Source organism: Carettochelys insculpta, chromosome 30 (assembly GCF_033958435.1).
Source record: "Carettochelys insculpta isolate YL-2023 chromosome 30, ASM3395843v1, whole genome shotgun sequence".
NCBI lineage: Eukaryota > Metazoa > Chordata > Testudines > Carettochelyidae > Carettochelys > Carettochelys insculpta.
The window spans coordinates 7509661-7532719 of NC_134166.1; the positions used below are offsets into that span (position 1 = coordinate 7509661).

Here is a 23059-nt window from a genome sequence, read left to right on the forward strand (position 1 = left end):
GAAGCTGGTTTGAACTGCAGCACTCTACACTGGGATGCTTCTGTCTTTTCTCACCTGTGGTTGGTAGCCAACTGTAGCCATGCAGCGGTGATCTACGAAGGTGAAAATGCCTTCGGTATTGTGTCGGGAGATGAACTCAGTTGGCTGACAAACGCTGTTCAGGTCTGTGCAGTTGGGTGAGCTAGTGACCTGAAACATGAAGTTTTGCTTTCAGATTTAAAGAAAGCCACTCAAATGTAAGTGTGCTCTCCCAGCCAATACATTCAGCCTGTTCAACCAGGCCAAGAATTTTCTCCCATCAAACCATGAAGCAGGCACTGCTGCTTGGAAAGGTATGGGTGGCAAACATTCCCATTTAATAACTAATGTTAGAAAGATAGAAGAAAGCTGCAGTGAGCCCAGGTAAATCCAGCCCCAACTCAAAGGCTATGTTAATATTTAATCAACATTTATACAGCCCTTTGCACATTTCCAAAGGGCAGCGATGCAATACAATATGCCAGATTGAGAGAAAGAGTAGGAATTGTGAAGCTGGATGGGGCATTCAGTGCACTTGCTGGCATGTCAGTCCCCAGAGTGGCCCTAGCAGGTTTCTGAGTTCTGGGCTGAGACTGTGGGACAGTTAAGTATCTGTAGACTTCGCAAGCCAGAGTTGTAGGTAGCTTTATTCTCCAGAGATTCATCTACAGCCACAAGTGACACAGCTGAAAGGAAAAGGACATAGGAAGGCTGCATGGAGGGAATATACTGGGCAAGGACGTTGGAGAAAGCAAGAAAGGGGTTTAATTCTCAGCTTCACCACAGTCCAGAGACCTGCTGAATGACAAAGTTTCTACTTACCTGCAGTCTGCCAATGGCCACAAGGCAAAATTTGCTCCCCTGGCTAGCATCTGGATCATCATCAGGCAATGAGACGCCTGAGATAAAAGACAGCACATTTAAGAAATTACAGAATATCAGGCAAACCAGAAGCCCCTAATCCAGAGCTGGGCAAGATACAGCCCATGGGCTGGATCTGGCCCACCAAGCCTTTTAATTCAGCCCCCAGCTGGCCCTTATAGCTGTGGAGGAGGGAGAGATTTGGGTGCTGCCCATGCCCCCAACAAAATCCCTCCAATCCCATTGGCTGGTCCCACAAGATGCCCCAGCCTCCAGAAAAATCTCTCAACTTTTATTAGCTTGGAACCAATGTGGTAGGCCAGGGCAGTGAAGCACAACTTCTCACCTCCCATTTGCCAACTTCCAGCCAACAGCAGCTAAGAAATATTGCTGGAGTTAGTCAGCATGCGAATACAGCCAATGGGAGCTGAGAAGTTTTGCTGGGGAAAGGGGCAGGAGAAGCACAATTTCTCAGCTCCAGGGGCTGGTTTCCAGCCAACGGAAGCTCAGATGTTTTGCTGGGGCAGTGTGCAAAGCCCTCCCTGAACCAGTGCAGGGAGCCACATAAAACAGCCAGTAGACTGGGGCTGCTGAAAGTCAGGGAAGCCTCCCTGAATGAACAACTGGCCAGGAGCTACTTCAATAAGAACCTCCAGTCCAGAGCCTGCTTCTGGCACCACACCCCAACTCCCTCACTGACCTAGCACTTGCTTCTACACCCCTCCTCCAGGCCAGAATCCTCTCCTGCATGCCTACCCCTCCCAGATCCTGCACCCCAATCCTCTACCCCAGATCACAACCCACTCCTTCAACCAAACTCCCTCTCAGATCTCACTCTATTCTGCACCCATCTCCTACCCCAAGCTCCTTTCTGCACCTAGTCTCCATCCCAGACCCTGCACACTCTCCACAGAAAAGTGCAACCCTTGACCACTTATAAAAATCTTGGAGTTGCCCTTCCATTAAAAGCTATTGCACACCCCAGCCCTAATCCCACAGAGGAGGTAAGAATCTCTGATTTCAGTATTCATGTCTTACTATTAACTTTGTTGCCACTTTCTCCTAGTTAAAAGGACCTGATAGGCTAAAAACATGAAGTTTAATGCCTATATAGATTTCAACTTAATCAAATCTTTATATGAAAGTGAATAGAAAATAAAAAGAAAACAGGTGTTTCACTTCAGCACCAGATTCTCTAGTGGACTGTTCTGAAAGTGAGACCTGCGCTCCTAATCACCAGAAACATCCCATCCTTTTAGAAGCCCTCTGACCTATAGGAACTGGTTTAGCAGAGTCACTCTTTTTAGTTCTGAGTTTTTAAAGTGTGTCCCCAAACATTGCACAGAGACATGTACAGTCCAAAAGCAGTGTGCATGTACAGAATGAATACAAGAACATGCTGACACTGGTTTGCTTAAGGGCAGCCCTGCCAACTTGAGTATTTCAAGTAGCTAATTCCTTACCTGCTGGCGGCCAAGCTTTGATGTACCCCGTGCAGTGCACCACCACATAAGGGGGCTCCCCATCTTTCACTGCACCCAAGCCGTTCCTAGAGAAAACAATCAAGATTGTTCTTTGTATTTAAGAGGCTCAACTTATTATTTAAATAACTGCAATGAAGTTTTTCCAGGCAGGGAGTGCAGTCCCAGAGCCTTCATGCCAAAGGATACCTAATTTATACCCATCGAGAGCTGTTAGCCAACAGTGGATGTACAGCAATGCAATGTCTACACAGACACAACATCATCCTTACTCCGAAAGCGTTATGCCTCTTGCGCAGGTGAAGGTGTTAGGTCAGTTTTGTGTGTGACTTACATTGGTGGGAGTGATGTTGTATAGTTAGATCAACATAAGCTCCCTTCTACTGACCTAATTCTATAGTGCAGACCAAGCTCAAGGGCATGTCTACACTATACCGGTGATCAACATTGTAGCGGTTGATACACCAGTCGTTGATTTATTGTGTCTACTTGGACATGATAAATCAATCTGAGCATTCTCCCTCCCATTGATACCAGTACTCTGCCAAAACGAGAAGAGTAGTCAACATCAACAGGAGAGCAGTCTGCCAATCTTACTACATGTAAAATGCCGCACTGAGGAGGTCAATTTCAGCTATACTGTTTGCATAGCTGAAGTAGAGAGATGGCAGGGGTCAGCATCGACAAGGCCTAAACCTGACTGTCAGAAGCTGGGATTGGATGCCAGGACTAGGTCACTAAAGAACTCCCTGCCCATTCTCTCTGGAATATTTAGCTCCAGCTACTGTCAGAAGAAAGGACTCGGGGCTAGATGGACCATTGTCTGACCCTAAGGGTCCGTCTGTTCTTTAGGTCAGATGTGTGCACAGTGAGTTATTACTAGAGCTGTAATTTCCAGGGATTGAAGACATCCGAGCCTGCCTTAACATCCTTTAAAAGTAACATTACTTGTCTTCAAAATAAAAAATGTTAAAGACTAAGGAACCAGAATCATAGCCTGTTGCTGCTCTGCTAGACTAGGGGTCAGTAATCCCCGGCACGGGTGCCAGGAGTGGTACTCAAGCCGATTTTCATCGGCACAGGCAGCAGCAGCTCAGGCCCACCCCTCCTCCTTCATGCAGTCGCGAGCTTGCTCAAAGGATGCTGCCTGTGGATTAACAAAAGATCAGCTAATGCTACCAACTACCCCGTAAACAGTAAAGCTCTGCATGTTAATTTATGAATGAAGCTTTTGTAAGTAGGACTGTTAGTGACTTTAAAAAGTATCACTGGCACTTAGACTGTACATAGAGGTCAACAGGTCAAATTTCAGCACTCCGCCTTGGAAAGGGGTTGCTGACCCCATGCTAGACCTTTACTCTACAACAGTGGCTCTTTACCTGCAGTACATGATGCCCTTCCTAGGGGCATGAGACATGCTAGATTTTTTTAGAAGGTAAATCATCAAAAACACAAATTAAGCACAGACACGTAACTACTTTGTTTCATCAAACCTATGTGTTTAACAACATTATACAAAACAAAAAATTATTTTCAAGTTAAGCTAACTGTAGTGAAATTCTCTCACTACAAAATACAGTGCAGTGCCACACTGTGGGGTATTTGACGCATGAGCAGATGATGTGGCAGCACAGCGTCTTTGTTCGAGTTTAGTTAGCCGCTAAATGTTAGCGCATCGGTTACAGTTTACCTCCACAACATCTCTGGCTAGTAATTGCATATTTTTCAATGCCTACTGTACTATTCGTGGTGAGTAATAACAAAACTATCTTACATATATTTACTATGCATTTAGAAGTGTATAGCCCCTCCCGCCGCCATCTTCATTTTTGATATGGGCTGCGAGAACATATTTTGAGAAGCAAAGGGGAGCAGGCTGCAGTAAAGGTTAAGAACCATTGCTCTGCACACTGCCTAGAATCATGGTTTGAACCTTTAACAGGTATTAACAGCATCCTTCATCTCATCTAACCCAAGAAGGCTGAAAGGACCAGGCAAGAGCTTAACTACCCTGATATTTGTTAAGCTTTAATCTGCATACTAACACCACCTTGTGTCATGGCTAAGGTCTCACTCCACTGACAGCTTATGTCTTTAAGCACTCAAACCAGTTGTACCATAACATCTCACACGTGCTTCATGTACCATACAGCCCACACTGCTCTAAGATATTTTACTTTGTTACTCAATGTGGGGCAAGACTCATCTTTCAATGTTGTCAGTTTACCTGCATCGGTTCCGCATGAAGCTGAGCCTATTCATGGAGACTGGGTCCACTGAGCTGTTGCCACACCTGCATCAATCAAGGGAAAAAAAGTTAATCCCCCACAATAAAAACTGTGACTCACATACTGTTCCTTTTTATTCAAGAGTCCAGAGCACTTTACGAACACTGAACCCTGGCCTACGCTGCAAACTTATGTCAGTAGAATAACACCACACAGGAGTATGAAAAATCCACAAACAGCTGCATTATACCAACTGAATTTTCAGTCTAGACAGTGCTTGGTTTATGAAGGAAGCTGACACCTCAACCAAATGGAAAAGCTCTCCTGTTGGCACAAGTCGCATCTTCACTAAGCGCTGCATAATGTGGCCATGTAACTGTGTTGCTTGAGCACTTAAATGTACACAAGCCCCCGGTCTCTACTCCTCACTATAAAAGGGTGCAACTAGCCCTACTGTACTGAATCATGGGGATAAGTAAACTGTCCAAGGCCAGAGCACGTCAGTGGCAGAGCTGGAACAGAACCCAGAGCTACTGCTCTGCCTGTGGTGACTTCCGAGAGCTGTACAATCCCCTTAACACAGAGTAGGAACATTAAGTGTTTCAGAGCTGAAGCCCACTAGGAAGTCAGGTCTTACACAGCCACCTTTCATCTCATCTAACCTGCGAAGGGTGAAAGACAAAATTTTAACTGCTTGGTTATTTGGTAAGCTGCCACTTAGCACATTTAACCACAGGCTCATGCAAGCCAGCTGTCCTACTGACTTCCATGTATTACCTCATTCGACATATGAAAGATCTCCTTGAGCCCATGCACATTCTCATAGATTGCTGGCCTTCCTTTTTGACTGTCCCAGTCTTTAGATCTAGGATTCTACCTGAGGAGGGGCGGGAAGAGAGACAAGAGAAACAAAAAAAAGTGACATTGTTCTGCAGGACAAGTTCTGGGCTCTTCACTGTCACCAAGATGCACCAGACACCTCTTAATCATCCAAGAAGCAGCTGCAGAATAACCAGTTTTAAAATAGGACACAGCAGTGGATAAATTTCACATGACAATGAAACAAGATTGTCTCTTGATCCAAACCTTCCTACAGAAACTAGTCCTCTGCTCCAGGGGCAGACAGCACTATGCTGAGCCCAGACACTGGAGGAATAAAAGGAAGGCCCCATTGGCTCACATGACTCAAACAGATCAAGGCATAGGGGTTCCATGGTGACCCGTCCACTTCTCAGCTAGAAAGGTGGTGCCTGTCATGTGGGGGCTCCAAGAAAGGTGGACTTCTAGGACTGGAAGAATTTGAGCATGCGTATTTGAGACTAGGCTAAGGGATTCAATGCCTTAAACAGGGGTATAGTAGAGTAACAGACTTAGCACCTTGAACAAAGGAAATTCAGACTCTGTTTATCTTCAGATACATCCTCAGGCTCTTTGTTAGAGGCCTAGGTGGTTTGCTCCTTTTACCAGGAATCCAATTCTAGCCTCTTAGTAGCATCACACCCCAGGCCAATGGGCGTGCAACAAATCCTGGGAACAGGCTGCAGGACAAAGTTTCCACAGCACACGGTTTTACCTGTCAGAGCATTCTCCGAAGTGGAGAGCTGTTCCCTCAGTTTGTCCACATCATCAGGATGCACCTGGTCATACAGGGTGCTGCCAAACCATTCAGATTGCAGCTGGTTCAGGACAGGTGTTACTGAGTCCGAGACATACACCACTCTTCCAGTTTCACAAGACACGATGAATAGAAAGCCATCCGCTGCCTCTAGAATCAGGTGTTTGAGTTCCTGCAGACAGAACAAATACATTCTTAACCCAGCAGTCAGACAGTCATCACCCAGCACCTCCTTAGGTCTCTCCAACATTAGCCACCCTTTGGCTGAGCTACAGATTGAGCTCTTTCAATCTTTCCTTAGAAGCAAAATCAGAGACCTGATCAGTGAGAAAAGAGGGTTTGTAGGTGCCATCAGCAGAGGTGTTGCCAGTGCCCCGCAAGGATTTCATGTGGGAGACAGCCATACGCAAGATGGTCAGCTTGTCAGGCTTGCGAGCCAGCGCACTGCAAGTGGGCACCATATCAGACAGCTCCGTGATGTAGGCAGTCATCTTGTTCCTACGTCTGCGCTCGATCTCACTGTGATTCTCCCTGGAAAAGCGGATGGGGAGAAGTTACAAAAACCAAACGGCTCAGCACTGTTGCCACAATCAACCCCTCCTGGATTCCCAACAAGCTAGAGCACAAAACAAAAAGCGTACCATGGTCTTCAGAAGGTAGAAGGGGCTGCAGAAGCCTCCCATGCCAGGCATGCACAAAAGAACAGAGGAACAAGTGCGAGAGAGAGAAGCTACAGCCAGAATGGTTTTGCTGTTCACAAGAGCATCTTGCTCCAATTACATTTATTCAGGAAGTCTCATGAAAGAGAGCAAGTTAAGGGCTAAGCTACACTGACTCAGGAGTCAGAGGGTAGCTGTGTTAGTCTGTATCCATAAAAATAATGAGAAGCCATTTGGCACTTAAAAACTAAGATTTTTTTGGAACGTAAGCTCTTGTGGGCAAAGACCCGCTTTGTCAGATGCGACTCTTTAGAGCTTTGTCATGAAACTCTTTAGTGCTGTTGGGGAGCACAGCTCTGCAGAAAGCAACTACCCGACAAGGGTATTATAGGTTTCCTCAGTTTCTTTGGTGACACTCCTTTGAAACAAGATTCTCAGTTACACTAAAGCTCCTTTACATCATGGTCAGAGGGAGTATAAATGTAATATCCATCCACTCTATGACACCTTTTACCTGATGGAGTGTCACATATATGACCATTCGGTTACATGGCTTGCTAATTTTTGTTCAAAGGGTGCAATTTTATCTGTGGTATAAAGCAAAGAGGATTCTACAAGTCACACAGTTTCCTCATCTGTAAGACACATACCTGTGCCTCATGTCCTACTACATAACTGCCAGTGCAGAAGTACAAATTCCTTGAGGTGCATTATAACTAACGTTCCTTGCTTTGATCCCACTAGTGGGCTTAATGTGCCTCTCTCTGGAATCAGCCTGATCCTGGGAACCAATCCCGATTGGCTCCCCCAGAGTAGAAGTTAGCACGTGTTCACATTCCATTGTATTTATGGGCCAAGTTAAGTGGGTTATGAAGGTGGATTTTTCAGAACTGAACATAACACTGTTTCCTATAGGAAAGATTGGTTAGAGGTGCAAGGTATCACACGATGGGAGATGAAACTGGATGGATGACAGCTAGTGGAAGAAACAGAAAAATGAATATAAATACATGTAAAAGGGAAGCTTTAAATTAAGCATTACCTATTAGGCTTATGCAGTTTTTAATAGGAAGGGGCAATAAAGTTCGGCACAGTACTACGAATATCCCATTCATATCTAATTCAACCTCCCATAGTCGCAATGAAAATTTACCTGCCCGGACGTGTATTACTTTCCTACTAGGTCAGGATTAACTGGGGAGTGTGGAGGGGAAGAAGGAAAAATCAATAGTTTACTTGCTCTATTGCAAAATCCTCTTCCCAACAAGAAGGATTTTGCAAGGCAGCTGTAATAAGAGATTATGGGGTCACTCCTTAATAAAGGATGACGACTCCCGGAAGTCCTGCACTCCAATGTCTCCACAAGCATCTAGCGAGGCCCTCATTTCACCAGAAACACTTACGGAGTTTTCCTTGAATCCATGGAAGATCTTATTTGGTCAGATAATTCCAATGTCAAATGCCACACTTTCATAAGGTATCTCTGCTTCTTAGACTCCATGTAATAAGCCAACCAACCCAGACAGATTCTAAACACACAAACTCAGGTAATGCTTCCGTGTTATTACTTAAGAGGGGCTGTTCACAAAGTGAATTTTTTTTTTTTTAAAAAGTCTTACTCTTTTACAGTACAGTACCCAATCTTTTTCCATATACCAAACCAATAATTGGCATGATACTGCGTTTAAGTCTGACCAATATAATTAGTGTATCTATTTATACAGTGTTAAAAAGGTACCATCCCAACATGGCAAGAGCTTACAAACTGGGTATTTCTCAACACCTAGCATCTTTCAGTGCAACAGAAGAGAGGTTTTACTTGCTAAGGCTGACATTCTCAGAGCTACATTAATCTGTGAAAGCACTGACCTAGCCACTCTGTCATGCAGTTTTCATGTTGTAGGGGCTTCGACGCAAACAAGTTCTTTTGAGGGTGTTCCTGCAAGATGTTCTTGCAAGAAGAATACAGCTTGTCCCCCCTTCAAGTTCTTATATCACACAAATTTCTGGAAATCAGTCCAGTTTCAAGTCCTTTATTACAGCAGATAAGAAAAAAAAGTGGGGATGCCTGAAGGAAAAAAAAATTGAGAGGACGTACTCTGCTTTGCCATGCTCAAAATCTCTATTCTCCTACCTACCTGGCAAGTCTTTCCTTATCCGCTGAGCTCTGCTCATCATCAGACCTAAAAATAAAATTAGTGAACTAAGCTAAAATGGAAAAAAAAAGTTTAATGAAAAAAATGGGACAATGTATTAGGAAACCCAAACTACTGATACATCTGTTTTGTAATAAAACAAATCACAAAACAAGGGGATCATTAAATTTAGTAATCATTAATATTAGTGAGCTAGACAAAAGAGACACTCAGACTTTGCACACAAGGACATGCACAAATGCCAAGAGAGACTGAGACAAGTACCCTTCATAAAATTGTTACGTATGCAGACAACACCTGATGAAATGTATTTGGAATGACCACATTGTGTAGCCACAAAGATATTGTGCAAAGCACCTAAGCAGAGGGCCTACAGAAGTCTAACACGTATGCACATATGGCATTGTTGGGCAGGGGGAGGAGGTTTGGAGAAATCACTTCAAAAGCTTATTGGCATTATTCTCTCTGACTTCTGTCCTAAAGACCAGGTTGCCTTGCGTACCATATAATGATTCAAAGAACTAAATTTGTAATATTTTCAGACACTAAATGATTTCTATAAGTCAGGGAGCTATGATTTTATGTTTAATCTCCCACTATTTGCCAGGCACTTAAAGAAAAAGGAATCTCTTCTAAAATACAGTTCATGGAAACTCTCCCAATTGACCTCCCTTACTCCTCCCACGATTGGGGAGTACGTGGATTGACTGTCAATCCCTGATAGTTGAATTTCATGTGTCCCCATTGGGTGCATGGAATCAAACCTCAGAAGACTGACCCCCCCCCCCCTCAGGGTCAATCTTTCAGGTGGCAAAGACATACCTTGAGTCCTATATGACTAGCTGATGTTTGAATTTCAACCTGGTTTATTCAATATATATTGGGAGGGGAGGAAGAGGAAGACTGCCAGGAAATGGAGGCCATAAGAAAGCTACCCAAAAGGAACCAGCAGAGATGGGTTAATGGGCTAGGTGCAAATAAGATGCAAAATAAGCGCAGCTTCACTGCATGGGACACTATGGAATTTAGACGATGGCTGGCACGGTGAAACGTGTAGTATATTTTATTCAAACCCAATCTTGATTGCATTCTCCATTCTACCAGCAGTGGAAGTGTTCACATTGATACACAGATTGTTCCTGTCTCATTTTTCTATCATTGTGACACCCAGGTATTAGCAAGTTGCTTCAGTTGTAGAATAGAAATACTGCAATCTTACTGCCTGCCCTACAGCCAACATGTATGGGAGAGAACATACCCATTAACACCTAATAATGACACACACCAAGCTGGTATGTAACTACTGATTAACACTGGTTAAAAAAGACTATATAATTTAACTCTTGGAAGGCTGATGTGACCAAGGGGGATCCGCTGGTCAGCAACCAAGATCCCACCAGCTCAAGACGGATGCGGCCCCACCACAGCAATACAGCAGTGCTCATCCGCTCAGATTTGGACAACGCCTGGTTAACCGTTACACAGTAAACCTAATGCTTACAAGGCAGCCAGTTAACCTTTTATATCCCTACACTTAACACTAAACATATGCAGAATTATATTGGACACAGAGGTGCTGCACATGCAACTTTTCAAGCTCAATGACTCAGCTGTTATTTGCTTAATTCTTAACCACAATACTGGAAGTTAAATACCATAGCTCTTTGTCTTAACCTGGGTAATAAGGTTCATCCCTGTGAAAATTTGTAGCTGTATACACCAAGGAGAACCCTATCTCATGTGTGAAGGGTTTAACTGATCACACATAAAGGAAGCTAAAAAAACACACCACTGCACTACTGGCTTAGAGTATTATTGATTAACTCAACTCCTTGGAAGAGTCAAGGACTGAAACTTTATATTCATCCTGAGAGCTAGTGTTCTGACCCCTATACAGCAGTCCTAGGGTACCACAAGGTGCCAAGAAAGCTTGTGCTACATTATGCACCAATAATGCTGTCTTTTTATTAATAGTCAAGTTTCTTCAGAAGCCGCCAAGGCCATGCTTACACTACGCAAGGAGGCATTTAAACACGGGGTAGCTAGAGTAGTTGATTACCAATAATTGAAACAAACTGTCAATCAACTCAAAGTACAAAGGCTCAGCAAAGCTGAGCCCCTCAAGTTCTCCTGTACCGAGATATCTGAAGAGGTTGATTTGAGAGTTTGCTCGCCACTCAGACTGCTATAAAGTGGGTGTACCGCTCCCGTGCAAACTCATAGAAACAAGGGGTTAGGATAGAAACTTGGAAATGCAGAGCTGAAACAGTAAGCCTCTCATGTAGGAACATTGCAGTGCCCAGGGAAGCTCAACATGGGGAAGGGGCAGCTGGAATTCTACTGAAGCCTCCCCCAGCCTCCAACACAAACCCCCTTTATCATCTTTTTGCCTTTCAGAAGTCCATGCCCCTTCCTCCTGAGGAAAGGTCAGTACCCTTCCTGTCTCTTTTGAAGATTCCTGCCTCCTTTGCATGCCTGAACCCTAAGATCCATGCCCCAACATGCTGCCATGCCCTTTGCCCACATTGACTTCAGGGAATGGAAGTGCCTTATAAATGTAAGTAATATCCTTTGCTTTCTCTGAGGAAGAGCATCAGTTCTGACACTGACTAATGGCTGTCATTTGTACCCAGAGAGAAGTCTCATGCTCTGCAGTTCATATTTTAACTCTGCCAAGTTCAGGAGTGGCTAGGTGTAGGGCATTCACTGGTTTAGGTCAGGGCTGGGCAAAATATAGCCCATGGACCAGATCCAGCCTGCCAAACTACCAGAACTGGTCCGCAGGCATGGTGGGACACCTCAGGTAGGCTCCCTGCCTGTCCTACACCCTCCCCCTGCATGCCACTCAGAAAAGCAACTTCAGGACCCTGTTTGTCTTTCAACAGTTGTGCGCCTTGATGGAGACACTTCTCTTGTTGTCCCCATCCCTAGCAATCCTATTGGCTGGAATCTAGCCAATGGGAGCTGCCTGTTTGAAGGAGAGGCAGCAAGGAAAAGTACTCCTCCACCTCCCCCGACTTCGTCTCATAGCTGTTCACAAAAGACACACGACCCCTGCCAAACCCGGCAGGCAGGGAGCCTGCCTGAGAAGCCTGCTGGGCATATGATCTGGAAATCAACCAAGCAAGCTTTCCAGCCAGAGTCCACCTCTGGCACCCCAGCTGTTCTCTGCCTCCCTCCAACCCCCTGCCTCCACTCCTTCACCCATACCCTACATAACCCTAACTCTCTGGCTCTCGTCCTGCACCCATACTCCCTCCCAGACACTGCACCCCAATCCCCTGCCCCCCATTACAGCCCATGCCCTGAATCCCCTCCTGCACCCCAGATCACAACCCAAACCCCTGTCCCCAGTGCCCTGCTCATGGTCACAACTGCCTCCTTGACCCAAACTACCTCCATTAATATCATGGAAGTGTCTGGCCCTTGGCTGCTTGCCAAATTCTTGGAGTATGTCCCCTCTCAAACATTATTGCTCACTTCTGGTGTAGGTCCACCTCCAGCTGAATGGTTTAGCTGCTTAATACAAAGTCATTACATACGCTGTTGCCAGTGCTCTAGAGTTGCTTATTTTGGCTAACAATTTAGCAAAAATCAGAAGACAAAATGGACTCTTACAATGAAGACACAGACTGGGAAGGGCATTCAGAACATAGATAAGACTCAAATATTTTGCAACATTACGAAGTGACATAAAACCATGAATTTCAGATCTTAAATTAGCTTCATCCTCGGCTTATATTGCTAAGGCAATCAGAGAAACAGTACCAGCACTCAATTCTAGATGGCACAGAGAGCTTCCTGCGAAACATTCAACATCCTCAGCTTCCAATGAGGTCAACTGTACTTGAGAGTACTCAGTACCTTACAGAAAAGTCCTGCAGCACCAAGACTACCAGATACTTCCCTTGAGGTCAAAGATTACATTTTGCTACTTTAGTGTCTGATCACAAAAAACAGCCACCCACATTTATCTGCATCATTTTTATAGAATTACTTTACATATATACAAGTAGGCATCAGCCAAGAGGCATACTGTAGGCAGAAAAAAACCTGTACAAGTAGTTTGTCACAAGCATGCTTGTATTTTTATATCTCCAGACTCTTAACTGACAGCTGACCAAGGAAAAGCACTGCAAAGAAAGTGACAGTGAATTCGTTTGATGCCTTCTCAATCAAGCTGCTCTAACACAATTTAGCAGAATTGCTAGATAGCTTCCCTGCCGCAAGATGTCGACTTTCCACAGAATAAAATACAAAAAAAAAAAAAAAAGTGGACATGCATTGATGGGTAGGTGAAGCACCCCATATATAAGCAGTATGACTCTGTGGGTTTTATGAACCACAATACTGTAAATTCTTACCTAGCAAATCTCTCTTTGTCATTTGGGATTTGATCGTCATCGCATCTAAGAGGGAGGGGAAAAAAGGAAAACATGTTTTTAAATATTTACACGCATTCCCTTTTCAATCATAAACTTTATTAAATTAATTGCGTGAGCAAGTAAAAAAAAATACCATAGGATACAAGTTGTAACCCAATAGTGAAATCATACCGTTTGTTTCCCTTTGCCAAGTGCTTAGAGATTAATAAGCCTATTAGTTACATGTTTCCCATGCAATGCATAACAGTGATCTCATACCACCTCCCATTGCCTGAAGGTGATTACTAAAATGGTTTAAATTATGCTTTGAAGATGTAGTTTCTCCCATGGCTTCATCCATTCAACAACTTAGAATTCAGTAGAAAAGTCATAGGTACAATACAAAATAAAAAGCTGGAACTATTGTCATGCTTGTTAACCACTCCAAAGCATTACAATGCCATGCAGCCTGGGGAAACTGACAAATTGCCATATGTATTTTGAGCTTTTTAGATTCAGACTAAGGTCAGATGAGATCATCGCCATCATCTACCTCCACCTCTTCAAACTACAAACAGCAAAACCAAATAGGAAGAAGGAGCTTTCAAAATCAGGCATGCAGTGTGCATTTGCAGCACTTTCAAAGTGCACATGGCCACCATTATGCTAATGAGGTGCTGCATATTCATGTCAGTGCCTCATTAGCATCTGTCGAAAACCATCATTAATATGCCCCTTCCAAAAGAAGGGGGCTAGTGTGGCCACAGCCTCTGAGTCCTCACCATCTAGTGTCTCATCTCTGACCACTGAAGACACTTGCCAATAGCAATCACAGATGGGCCACAAGCTATTGTATGTACTCTTCATACATTTCTGAAGTTCAGTCTTAAAACAAGAAAGGTTTTTTTTGTTTGTTTGTTTTTTTAAGTCTCTATGTCTCCTCTTGGAAGGCAGCTCTAGAACATCACTCCTCTAATGGATAGACACCCTGATCCAATTTCAAGCCTGAAGTTATTGATGGCCTGTTTTTATCCATTTGCTCTTGTGCCAACATTGACCCTTAACTTAAATAACTCCTTTCCCTCCCTGGTGTTTATGCATCTGATGTATTTGAAGTGAGCAACCACCTCCCACCGAACCTTCATTTTGTTACTGTAAACAAGCAAAGCTCCCGAGTCTCCTCTCAGTCAGGTTCTCCATTCCCGAGAGAACAGAATAGCACAGTGATCCAGATGAGATCTCAGTGTCTTGTATGATGGCTAATAACACCTTCTCACACCTACCAGGGATACCTCACTCAACGGCTCCTAGGATTGCATTAAAGTTGTCTAAACCAAAAAGCTAATCTGTGTAACTGTACTACAAATTAATTGCATGAGCTCTTCAAGACTTCATTCTTCCATATGTATTATGAAAAATAAGGACATTTGCAGACCTGGGAGCTCTCAGCAGTCAGGGGCTGCTGTAAACTATCCTCGAACACCCATACAATAGATTAAATGGCAAATTGTAGAGTAGCAATGGGAACTCTGCTCATTAGCCAAAGGGTTTGACCTTGTTAAAGGAGAAACATGCTGTTAAGATGGACCTGTATTCCTAAAGGAAACAATGAACAGCTGTTTAACTTGCTTCTGAAAGCTCTAAAAGGAGTTAAATCACATTTGCTTTCCCCATTAGCCACTTAGTTACACTAGCAGGGCTCTGTCTGCAGCTCAACACTTAATCCTATCAACTGAAACCACCAAGTGATATATTACTATATAGCTAGTACCAATTTTGTGATGGCTCATCAAGAGATTACCAGAGTTCCCTGTAAGATGTGCATTCATGCAGCCACCCAGGAGAGATTCAAATACTGCCCAGCTGAATAGCAGAGTGCCCACAGCCAGGTTTTTTATTTCTACTGGTTGTGCACATTTGTTCATGCCTCAGTACACAAAAATTTATTCCACTCATGACTGGAAAAGATTAGAGGGAACATTGCTTACTACTGGCAGATTTTTTTTTTGTTCTAGACATTCTAATGGGAATACTCAAACACAGAGGGCAGCAACTGAACATGACAGGACATTCTTGGGCTTGTCCCATCTGAAAGTTACCCAGATACCACTACATACTGTGAATGAGCACACCAATCCAGTTTCGAGACAGTTAAGATTCTCTTTGGCTTACTCCAGTGGGTTTAGCTATTACAGCATACTGAGAAGCAGGATTATAGATAATGTTTTTTCCTATTCAGTACACATCCCTGATGTGCTAAAGAAAAGTATCCAGATCTCCTTGCTTTGATTGGCTTACCCTCGATACTTTGCATCTGTGTTCTCTGTTACCTCTGTCCAAAAAACCTTGTTTTACTGCAGCTGTTCCCCTAGCTCAAGGAGAGCTGCTGCCTTCCTTCAAAAGAGGCCCAGTCAACAACGCTCCCACAGGTCCTGGGAGGAAAGCCTTCCAAGTGCAGAGAGCATTTACAACTCTTGTTTTAACCCAAGTTTTACACATTTTAACAGTGTATGAACCTAAAGAGCAGCCTCACCTGAGGAATTTGTTGCTCCCTTCTTCATCATCATCAAAATCAAGCCTGAAAAACAGAAGCAGGAAAAGCAGCCATTAGAGATAATTTCTCCTTTCAGACTGGGTATACAACTGTCACGTCGGCCCTCTAGAATCTGTTAGAAACTAACATTAAAAACAACCCCTCTTTATAATACTGAGAAGAGCTGGGAAATTCAAACAGGTAGCTTCCCATATGCACTTGTCAGAAGTGCATCATGCAATGGTGCAGAAGGCCATTTAACCTGACATCACCCTCACCATACATTAACCTTGGTTTCCAAGTACTCTAGGTGATTCAAAGCAGCAAGTGATCTTATCAAGCAGCTAACTCCCTTTACTCTCCACTAACCCCACCTGATCTGAGTGATAGTTGCCAACTGGAGAATTTGGGCTTTTGCAGCTTTAAAATTGTCAAGTTTCTTTTAATTTAAAAATGGCAAACAAAATAAAAGTTAGTTAACTATACACCTGGTACTCTTGATAATACTACACGGCATCACTGTTAAAAAAGGCTGCCATTTCTGTTGTGGCCACCTTTTATATGCTTTTGGGGGGATGGGGGAAGGAGTTAGCTCTTTGCTTCATTTCAGGTTGGAACCTGGCATCCAGAACCAGCTCTGCTGCACACAACTCTATAAATAAAACACAAGGTACAAGCAGCAGGGGACGGAGTGGGAAGGACTGTGCTGGAGCAGTGACCAGAGCTGGTGAGGGAAGCTTTTAGTCATCTTGAAAATAAAAGGATTTTACCAGCAATGGGCATTTTAAGAGTAACTACTGAAGTGTATTTTCCCTGTCCCTTCAATTTACATAGGTATTTTTAGCACAATAAAAAACTGTTGTACAAATAACACTGCTACAATAAGGCTCTTCCCTATGGATCCCCTGGTATTCCCAATCCCTGGCCGCAGTCTCAGCATCTGCACCAGTAGAAGTTTTCCTTTGCAGCTACCATACTCAGGAGTAGACTTGTTATATCGACTTCAGTGATCCTTAAGTCATTCCCAGCCTTGGATGAAGACATCTCTAGTGTCATAAAACAACTTATTTTAACCACTCCCTTTAACTCTAATTATGTTGGCTTAGAGGCATTTGGGAATAGTTTGCATAAAAGATAAAATGATTAAACAGAAGTCAAAGGTAGTTGAAGCAATTGAGGAACAATTAAAGCCTTTCAAAGGGGAAATTTCTTCATTACAAGGCTCACCACACCTTACTACGTTACACAAATTGCTCTGCCAGGGAGCAGACATTGTCTCAAGGATCTTACTCTGTTTTTAGTTATTACAACTCACCCTGGTCGTCTCTTGTGTGTCTTCTGGACAATGGCTATTCCAGCCTGTGTACCAGGTCCAGGGTTCCCAGAAACAACTGTTGCACCCAAAGAGGGAACATCCGATGCCATTTCTGAGCAGGGAAGAAAAAACAATTATGCCAAGTTCCCTGTTTCATATTTTGAAGCTCATTATCCATTTGACTAGTTATCCATTAATTAAATCTGAGCTGCAGTGCAGTTAAGCCCTCTAAGTGGGTAGACTTTATACAACATGCAAGCCATTCTCATCTGTCTCTCCTCTTCAGAGCCTTTATTAAGGGTGGATTGGGAGCTCTAAGCATGTGCTGTTTTTCCTAAGATCAAAATCTCAGCTCTCAAATTAAAAGATGTGCTCCCTTTTAAGAGGAGGAGCTTGCTGTAGGCATGGATGAAATCAGAGACTGACTCAAACACTAGTTGGTCCCAGTCTGGTATGCAGAAGGGAAAGGGAAGGAAAGCTGCGAGCTACTAACGTGATTTATACAATTGTTATACAACTGGGGTAAGAATCAAACTCATGTTAGAGCTGGCCCTAGGAAGTACATTTTCACACTTTTTCCCCCCCCAATAGATACTACTTCATAAGGGTTTTGGGCAGTTTAATCTTTGTAGAACCCTTTGAAATCTACAAATGAAACATGATATAAGATTGGAGTTTCATTATGTAAGCAACTGAGCTTAACTGAACCAGGAAGACATCCTGAAACCATTTAATCTTCAGCCTCTTGCAGATTTCCAATTGTAACACTGGACACCACTCTTGTTCATTACCTATCACTAAATACTCTTTTCCAAAGTAGGCCAAACATGAAACAGCAGCAGCTGCGGCAGGGGAGTGCAGCCCTCAGCCCACTGGGATTCCCCCTGTGGCCCATGAACCTGCCAATCCGGGCTAGATTCACACTGGTGATTGAGTCAGATAGACCTGTGTCTCTTTCACCAGCTAATCCCTTCATGCTTCTGCTTTGTGTTTCTGCCTAACTGGATCTGTAGAAGAGCCCTGGTGCCACCTGAGCACAAATATATTAACCATGTGCTACCACTGAATTATAGAACAATGGAAAAGAAAGAATACTTGACATTGCAGCATTGTCCTCATTTTAGTACCACAACAATTAAACTGAGAGAAACTATTTCCTTTTGCTAAAAAGTGCATGATTTCAGTTAAAGGAAGACTAATTTTTGGCTGCAAATCCTTTATGCCAGTGGTTCCCAACCTGGGTCCACTAAAAAAGATAAGTAAAATCAGAAAACACATTTAAAATAAATTGCAAAGTTAAAATATACTTATTTTAAATTAAATATCTTCCAATAAATGTTATTAATTGCTGTCTGACAATGTTGTGGTTTCCTTTTTCATTTAATGAAGTGTATGTAGTGGCTAGAATTGGCTTTGATGGGGGTCTACGAACAGTCTGGGCGTCAACTGGGGGTCTGCACTGGTGAAAAAGGCTGGGAATCACTGGTCTAGGCTGAATTAAAGATTCTAAATCAGGATCAACTTGTGAGCAAAAGAAGAGAGTCAAATTTAAAATATGCATGTTAGAATTCAAACCCAGGTGAAATATTCACAATTTGGCTAAACCTGAGTTAATTAAATGTTTCCTGCCCCATTCTAACATATTCATGGTACATTCCCAAATAAGAATTGTGCATAATCTCAAAATGAATGTTAATTACATAATCTGCTTAAAAAAGGGTCAGCATCTAAATACTTCCATGCTATAAAGTTTCAATAAAATAAGCCAGAGGGGAAAAAATAGATCTTGGGCGTACCAAATTTCTGTAAAGTTTGGGGTTTTGAGAGAGAACACCATTCACAATATTAGTGCAATGGAACAAAGCATCCATTCATTGGGACAAAGGTTCTAACCTGCCTATGTACTGTCCACACATTTGAAGGGTTACGGAATCAGAGTTCAGCATGGGATGAGTACATAGTTTACATTTGTTAACCTGAAGGACTGAAAACTTAATGGTAAGATGTAAATAACACAAGCCTCCCTTAGAAACACTACTTTGGCTAAGCAAGGCATAAGTTTACTCCTCCTTACAAGGACCATTTTTGGAACTAAAAATATTCAAGACAAGTTTTATTAGGTTAACAGAGAGGGGAACCAAAGGAAAGATGGTCTTCAAAGATTATGGTACTGGTACTAAAACAATGGTTCTCAAACTTTTATGCCTATGGCCCACCTTCCTCAATGGAAACCTTCTACGGACAATCAGCCAACCACCGATGATGACAAAATACATTCACTTATCTCTAAATATCTGAAATACTTAATTATTCATAGTAACAGAGAGGTAGCTGGGTTAGTCTGTACTCCAACAAATCAAATCAAAGCCCCAGAAATGCAGCACTTTAAAGACTAACAAAGTGATTTATTGGGGGATGAGCTTTCGTGGGACAGACCCACGTCATCAGATCAATTTCATTTCCAATACAGACCTACATACGCAAAGTACAGAGGACCAAGAAAAAAAAAAAAAAAAAAGACAAATCAAACAGGATTGAAGGAAGTGGGTGAGAGGTGGGGGCACGTTAATTGTCCTGAGATAATTATGAGCAACAAAGGAAGGGAAGCAGAGAATTAACATCCCCCTGCCTCTTCCCACCTTCCTTCAATCTGGGGTGAAAGTAGTTGCACTTTTACTCAAGTAACTTTTGGGGTACTTTTCCCATCTCTGCTTTCAACTCCCGAAGAAGTAGAAGGTTCTCAGTTACTGCAGATCCCCTGAAATACATGCAACTTAACTTACGCGTTTCTCAGGTTAAAGTGACTGAGTGGTGGGGAGCCAACCTGGCTGCCACCCTTGACTGGAGAGGTTTTCCTCTTCCTGTCAGGGGCAGCAGCCTTACTCTCGCTGCCCCTGACAGGAGTGGTTCCCAGCTCCTGTTGGGTTGGCAGCCTGACTCTTGGCTTTCACCACTAACAGGAGTGGCTAAAGGGAACAGTGCAGCAATGCTGGTCAGCTTCCCTGCTATGCAGGCAGCCCAAAGCCAGGCTCTGGGCTGCCCACACTCACAGGACCAGGGAAAACTGACCAGCATTGCTATACTGCTCAGTTTCCTGGCTCCAGCAAGCAGGAGCAGCCTGGCTCCCCACTCCCCTCTGCTTGCAGAGCCAGGAAATCGGTTTCCCATCTCCCGCAAGCAGAGGGGAGCCAGGCTGCCACCTGGGCTCCCAACTCCTCCCTACTTGTGTAAAATTTGAGTTGTGTGGTTGCCCTGGAACGCAACCTACACATAACTCGGGGGTCTACTGCATTTGCAAGCTCAGGCACTGGGTGTGAAACCAGTATGTGCTAACAACACGGCACTAAGCAAGATTTTTCTGGCCCACAGAGAACTGCTCTGTGTCCTGAGCCATTTTACAGATCACTTGGAAGAATTAGATTTTTAATTGCTGATTGTCAACATCAATTTCACAATGTACATGCAAACCAACAAAAATATTTCCACCAGAATTTATAGATAGGAAGAATGTTGATTGAGTTTAATTTAAACAGTTTACTTTGTATACTTGAACATATGCTGACACTTTGTATTAATGGTTATAAAAGATTTCACTTTTTGAATCTCAAAGTCCATCATCACTGAATAGTTACTGTACCACACCCCTGATCATTTCCTGCAACAAACAAATGGATTTAAAACAAATAAAAATTCCTTAAAAAAACAATTAGCAGCCTCTTAAATTTTAAAAGAAAACCCTCAAGTTTAAATCCATTACACAGAGCTTCCTTTTGCACATCACCTCTGTTCCAGACCCCACGCACCCTCCATAGAAAAGTGTGGCCCTTGACCACTTTCCAAAACCTTGGAGTGGGTCCCCACATCAAAAATGATTGCCCACTCCACTATAGGGCCTGGAAAGGTATCTAGGTTTACATTTCTTTACTGCATCACCAACCTCTAGGCACACTTAAACTGCTAACCCAGTGTTAAACAAAGCAACCAAAATAGCTATTCTCTCCACTTAAAGAATCCTGCCAGACTCTACAACTACAATCTTAAGAGCCTTGCGGTATGCCCTTCTTTTTTTGGGGGGGGGGGGAAGGGGGGTGTCACAACACTTCTGCCTCATCAGGGTAGAAACAGTGGCTGGGTAGTTCCAGTGAATAAAATACTAAACTGCAACTCATTGGAGTCCTAGCTGAAATCAACCAGAGTTTTGTCAGTGGGCCAGGATTTCATCTCCAGATCTTCTCTGAGCTCTGTCATGCCTACATTTCTCTTCCCACTCTCTGGCCTACTTTGCCCCGGCCTCAAACAGCCTACAAGTCCATCTTACTAGGTGCTTGTACAACACCTAAGACAATGGGACTTTGACATCAGAGCTTTCATGTGCTTGTGTAATTTCAATTAAGTAGTAAGCCTCTAGCAGTTTTCAGTACTACCAACACTGCAGTCAGCATATTTTTTGTTCTCTTGCTGCATCTGTATTATGTAGCATGCAACACACTAAGTTTTCATATCACTATACAAGAGAGCACAAGAACAGCCACATGGGTCAGACCAAAGTCCCATCTAGCCCAGCGTCCTGTCTTCTGACAGAAGCTAATGCCAAATGCCCCAGAGGGAGTGAACAGAACAGGCAATCACCAAAATGATCCCTCTCCTGTCATCCCTTTCCAACTTCCGACAAACAGAGGCTAGGGACATTATTCCTACCTTTCCATCAACATCCATTGATGGACCTAACCTCCATGAGTTTATCTAGTTCTTTTTTGAACCCTGTTAAAGTCTTTGTCTTCACAACCGTCTCTGGTAAGGAGTTCCACAGACCTATCGTGCTGTGGGGGCGGGGGGGAGGAGGAAATGAATGCTACCCATTAATTTCATTTGCTGACCCCGAGTTCTTTTTTTATGGGAACACGTAAACAACCTTTCCTTATTCACTTTTTCCATACCAGTCATGATTTTATATACCTCTATCGTAACCCTGCTTAATTTTTTCTAAGCTGAAAAGCCCCAGTCTCTCTAATCTTTCATATGGCACCCATTCCATTTTTTGTTGCCCTTTTCTGAAGCTTTTTCAATGCCAATATAAGTTTTTTGAGATTAGGCAACTACATCTGTATGCAATATTCAAGATGTGGGCATACTACATACCATGGATTTAAATAGAGGCAATGTGGTATTTTTATTCTCTATCCCTTTTTAAATGATTCCTAGCACTCTGTTTGCTTTTGACTGCTGCAGCACACTGAGTGGATGTTTTCAGAAAACTATCCAAAATGACTTCCAAGATTGCTCTCCTGAGTGGTTATAGCTAAATTAATCTCCATCATTTTGTATGTATAAAACATTACAACATTTTCATTAGTTAGCCAAGAGTACTGTAATCAAACATCTTGTCACGAACCATGACAAAAAATCCATTTTAAGTAAATTACACACAGCAACAAAAACACCCACACAAGAAACTTGTTAGATCTTTTGGATGTGAATTATGCATTATATATTTCATTATTAGAGTAGCTTTGGGGATTTTTAAAGCAAAAAACTTTCTCCATACAGAGCAAAAAATATACGCTAACAACTGTCAATGTTAATAGCCAGAAACATTTTACTGCCATGCATTTCTGCATTACATCAAGTCGCCTGATCTCAAGAAAATTAGATCCTCATACTGTCAGGCATTTTAAAAAAACAGCACATGCATTTTACCCCTCTCCCCCAAATCACCAAAATACATGGCTAGCCAGCATTAGTCTCTTGAATGCCCCAAACTGAATGTAGTTCATACCACTGAATATCACAGCAAGACTACCCATATGTTGCCAATTTGTAGAATTTGCC

At 43.0% G+C, this 23059-nt stretch overlaps 1 protein-coding gene across 6 annotated transcripts in view; it reads right to left on the reverse strand.

Moving 5' to 3' along the window:
• ARNT (aryl hydrocarbon receptor nuclear translocator) overlaps nt 1-23059 on the reverse strand; it is a 45492-nt gene that overhangs the window by 14918 nt on the left and 7515 nt on the right. For 3 of the 6 annotated variants that reach the window (XM_074980494.1, XM_074980493.1, XM_074980498.1), the window contains exons 2-12: nt 17231-17342; nt 15916-15960; nt 13383-13427; nt 9001-9045; nt 6521-6734; nt 6162-6375; nt 5366-5465; nt 4588-4653; nt 2343-2428; nt 841-917; nt 55-189 (exon numbers count right to left, since the gene is read on the reverse strand). In XM_074980494.1, the coding sequence (XP_074836595.1) occupies nt 55-189; nt 841-917; nt 2343-2428; nt 4588-4653; nt 5366-5465; nt 6162-6375; nt 6521-6734; nt 9001-9045; nt 13383-13427; nt 15916-15960; nt 17231-17340 (1137 nt within the window). In that variant the 5' untranslated portion in view covers nt 17341-17342. Of the gene's footprint in view, nt 1-54; nt 190-840; nt 918-2342; nt 2429-4587; nt 4654-5365; nt 5466-6161; nt 6376-6520; nt 6735-6844; nt 7472-7512; nt 7839-8731; nt 8894-9000; nt 9046-13382; nt 13428-15915; nt 15961-17230; nt 17343-23059 lie in introns of those variants that run through there. The other 3 variants (XM_074980496.1, XM_074980495.1, XM_074980497.1) reach the window with 3 other exon arrangements.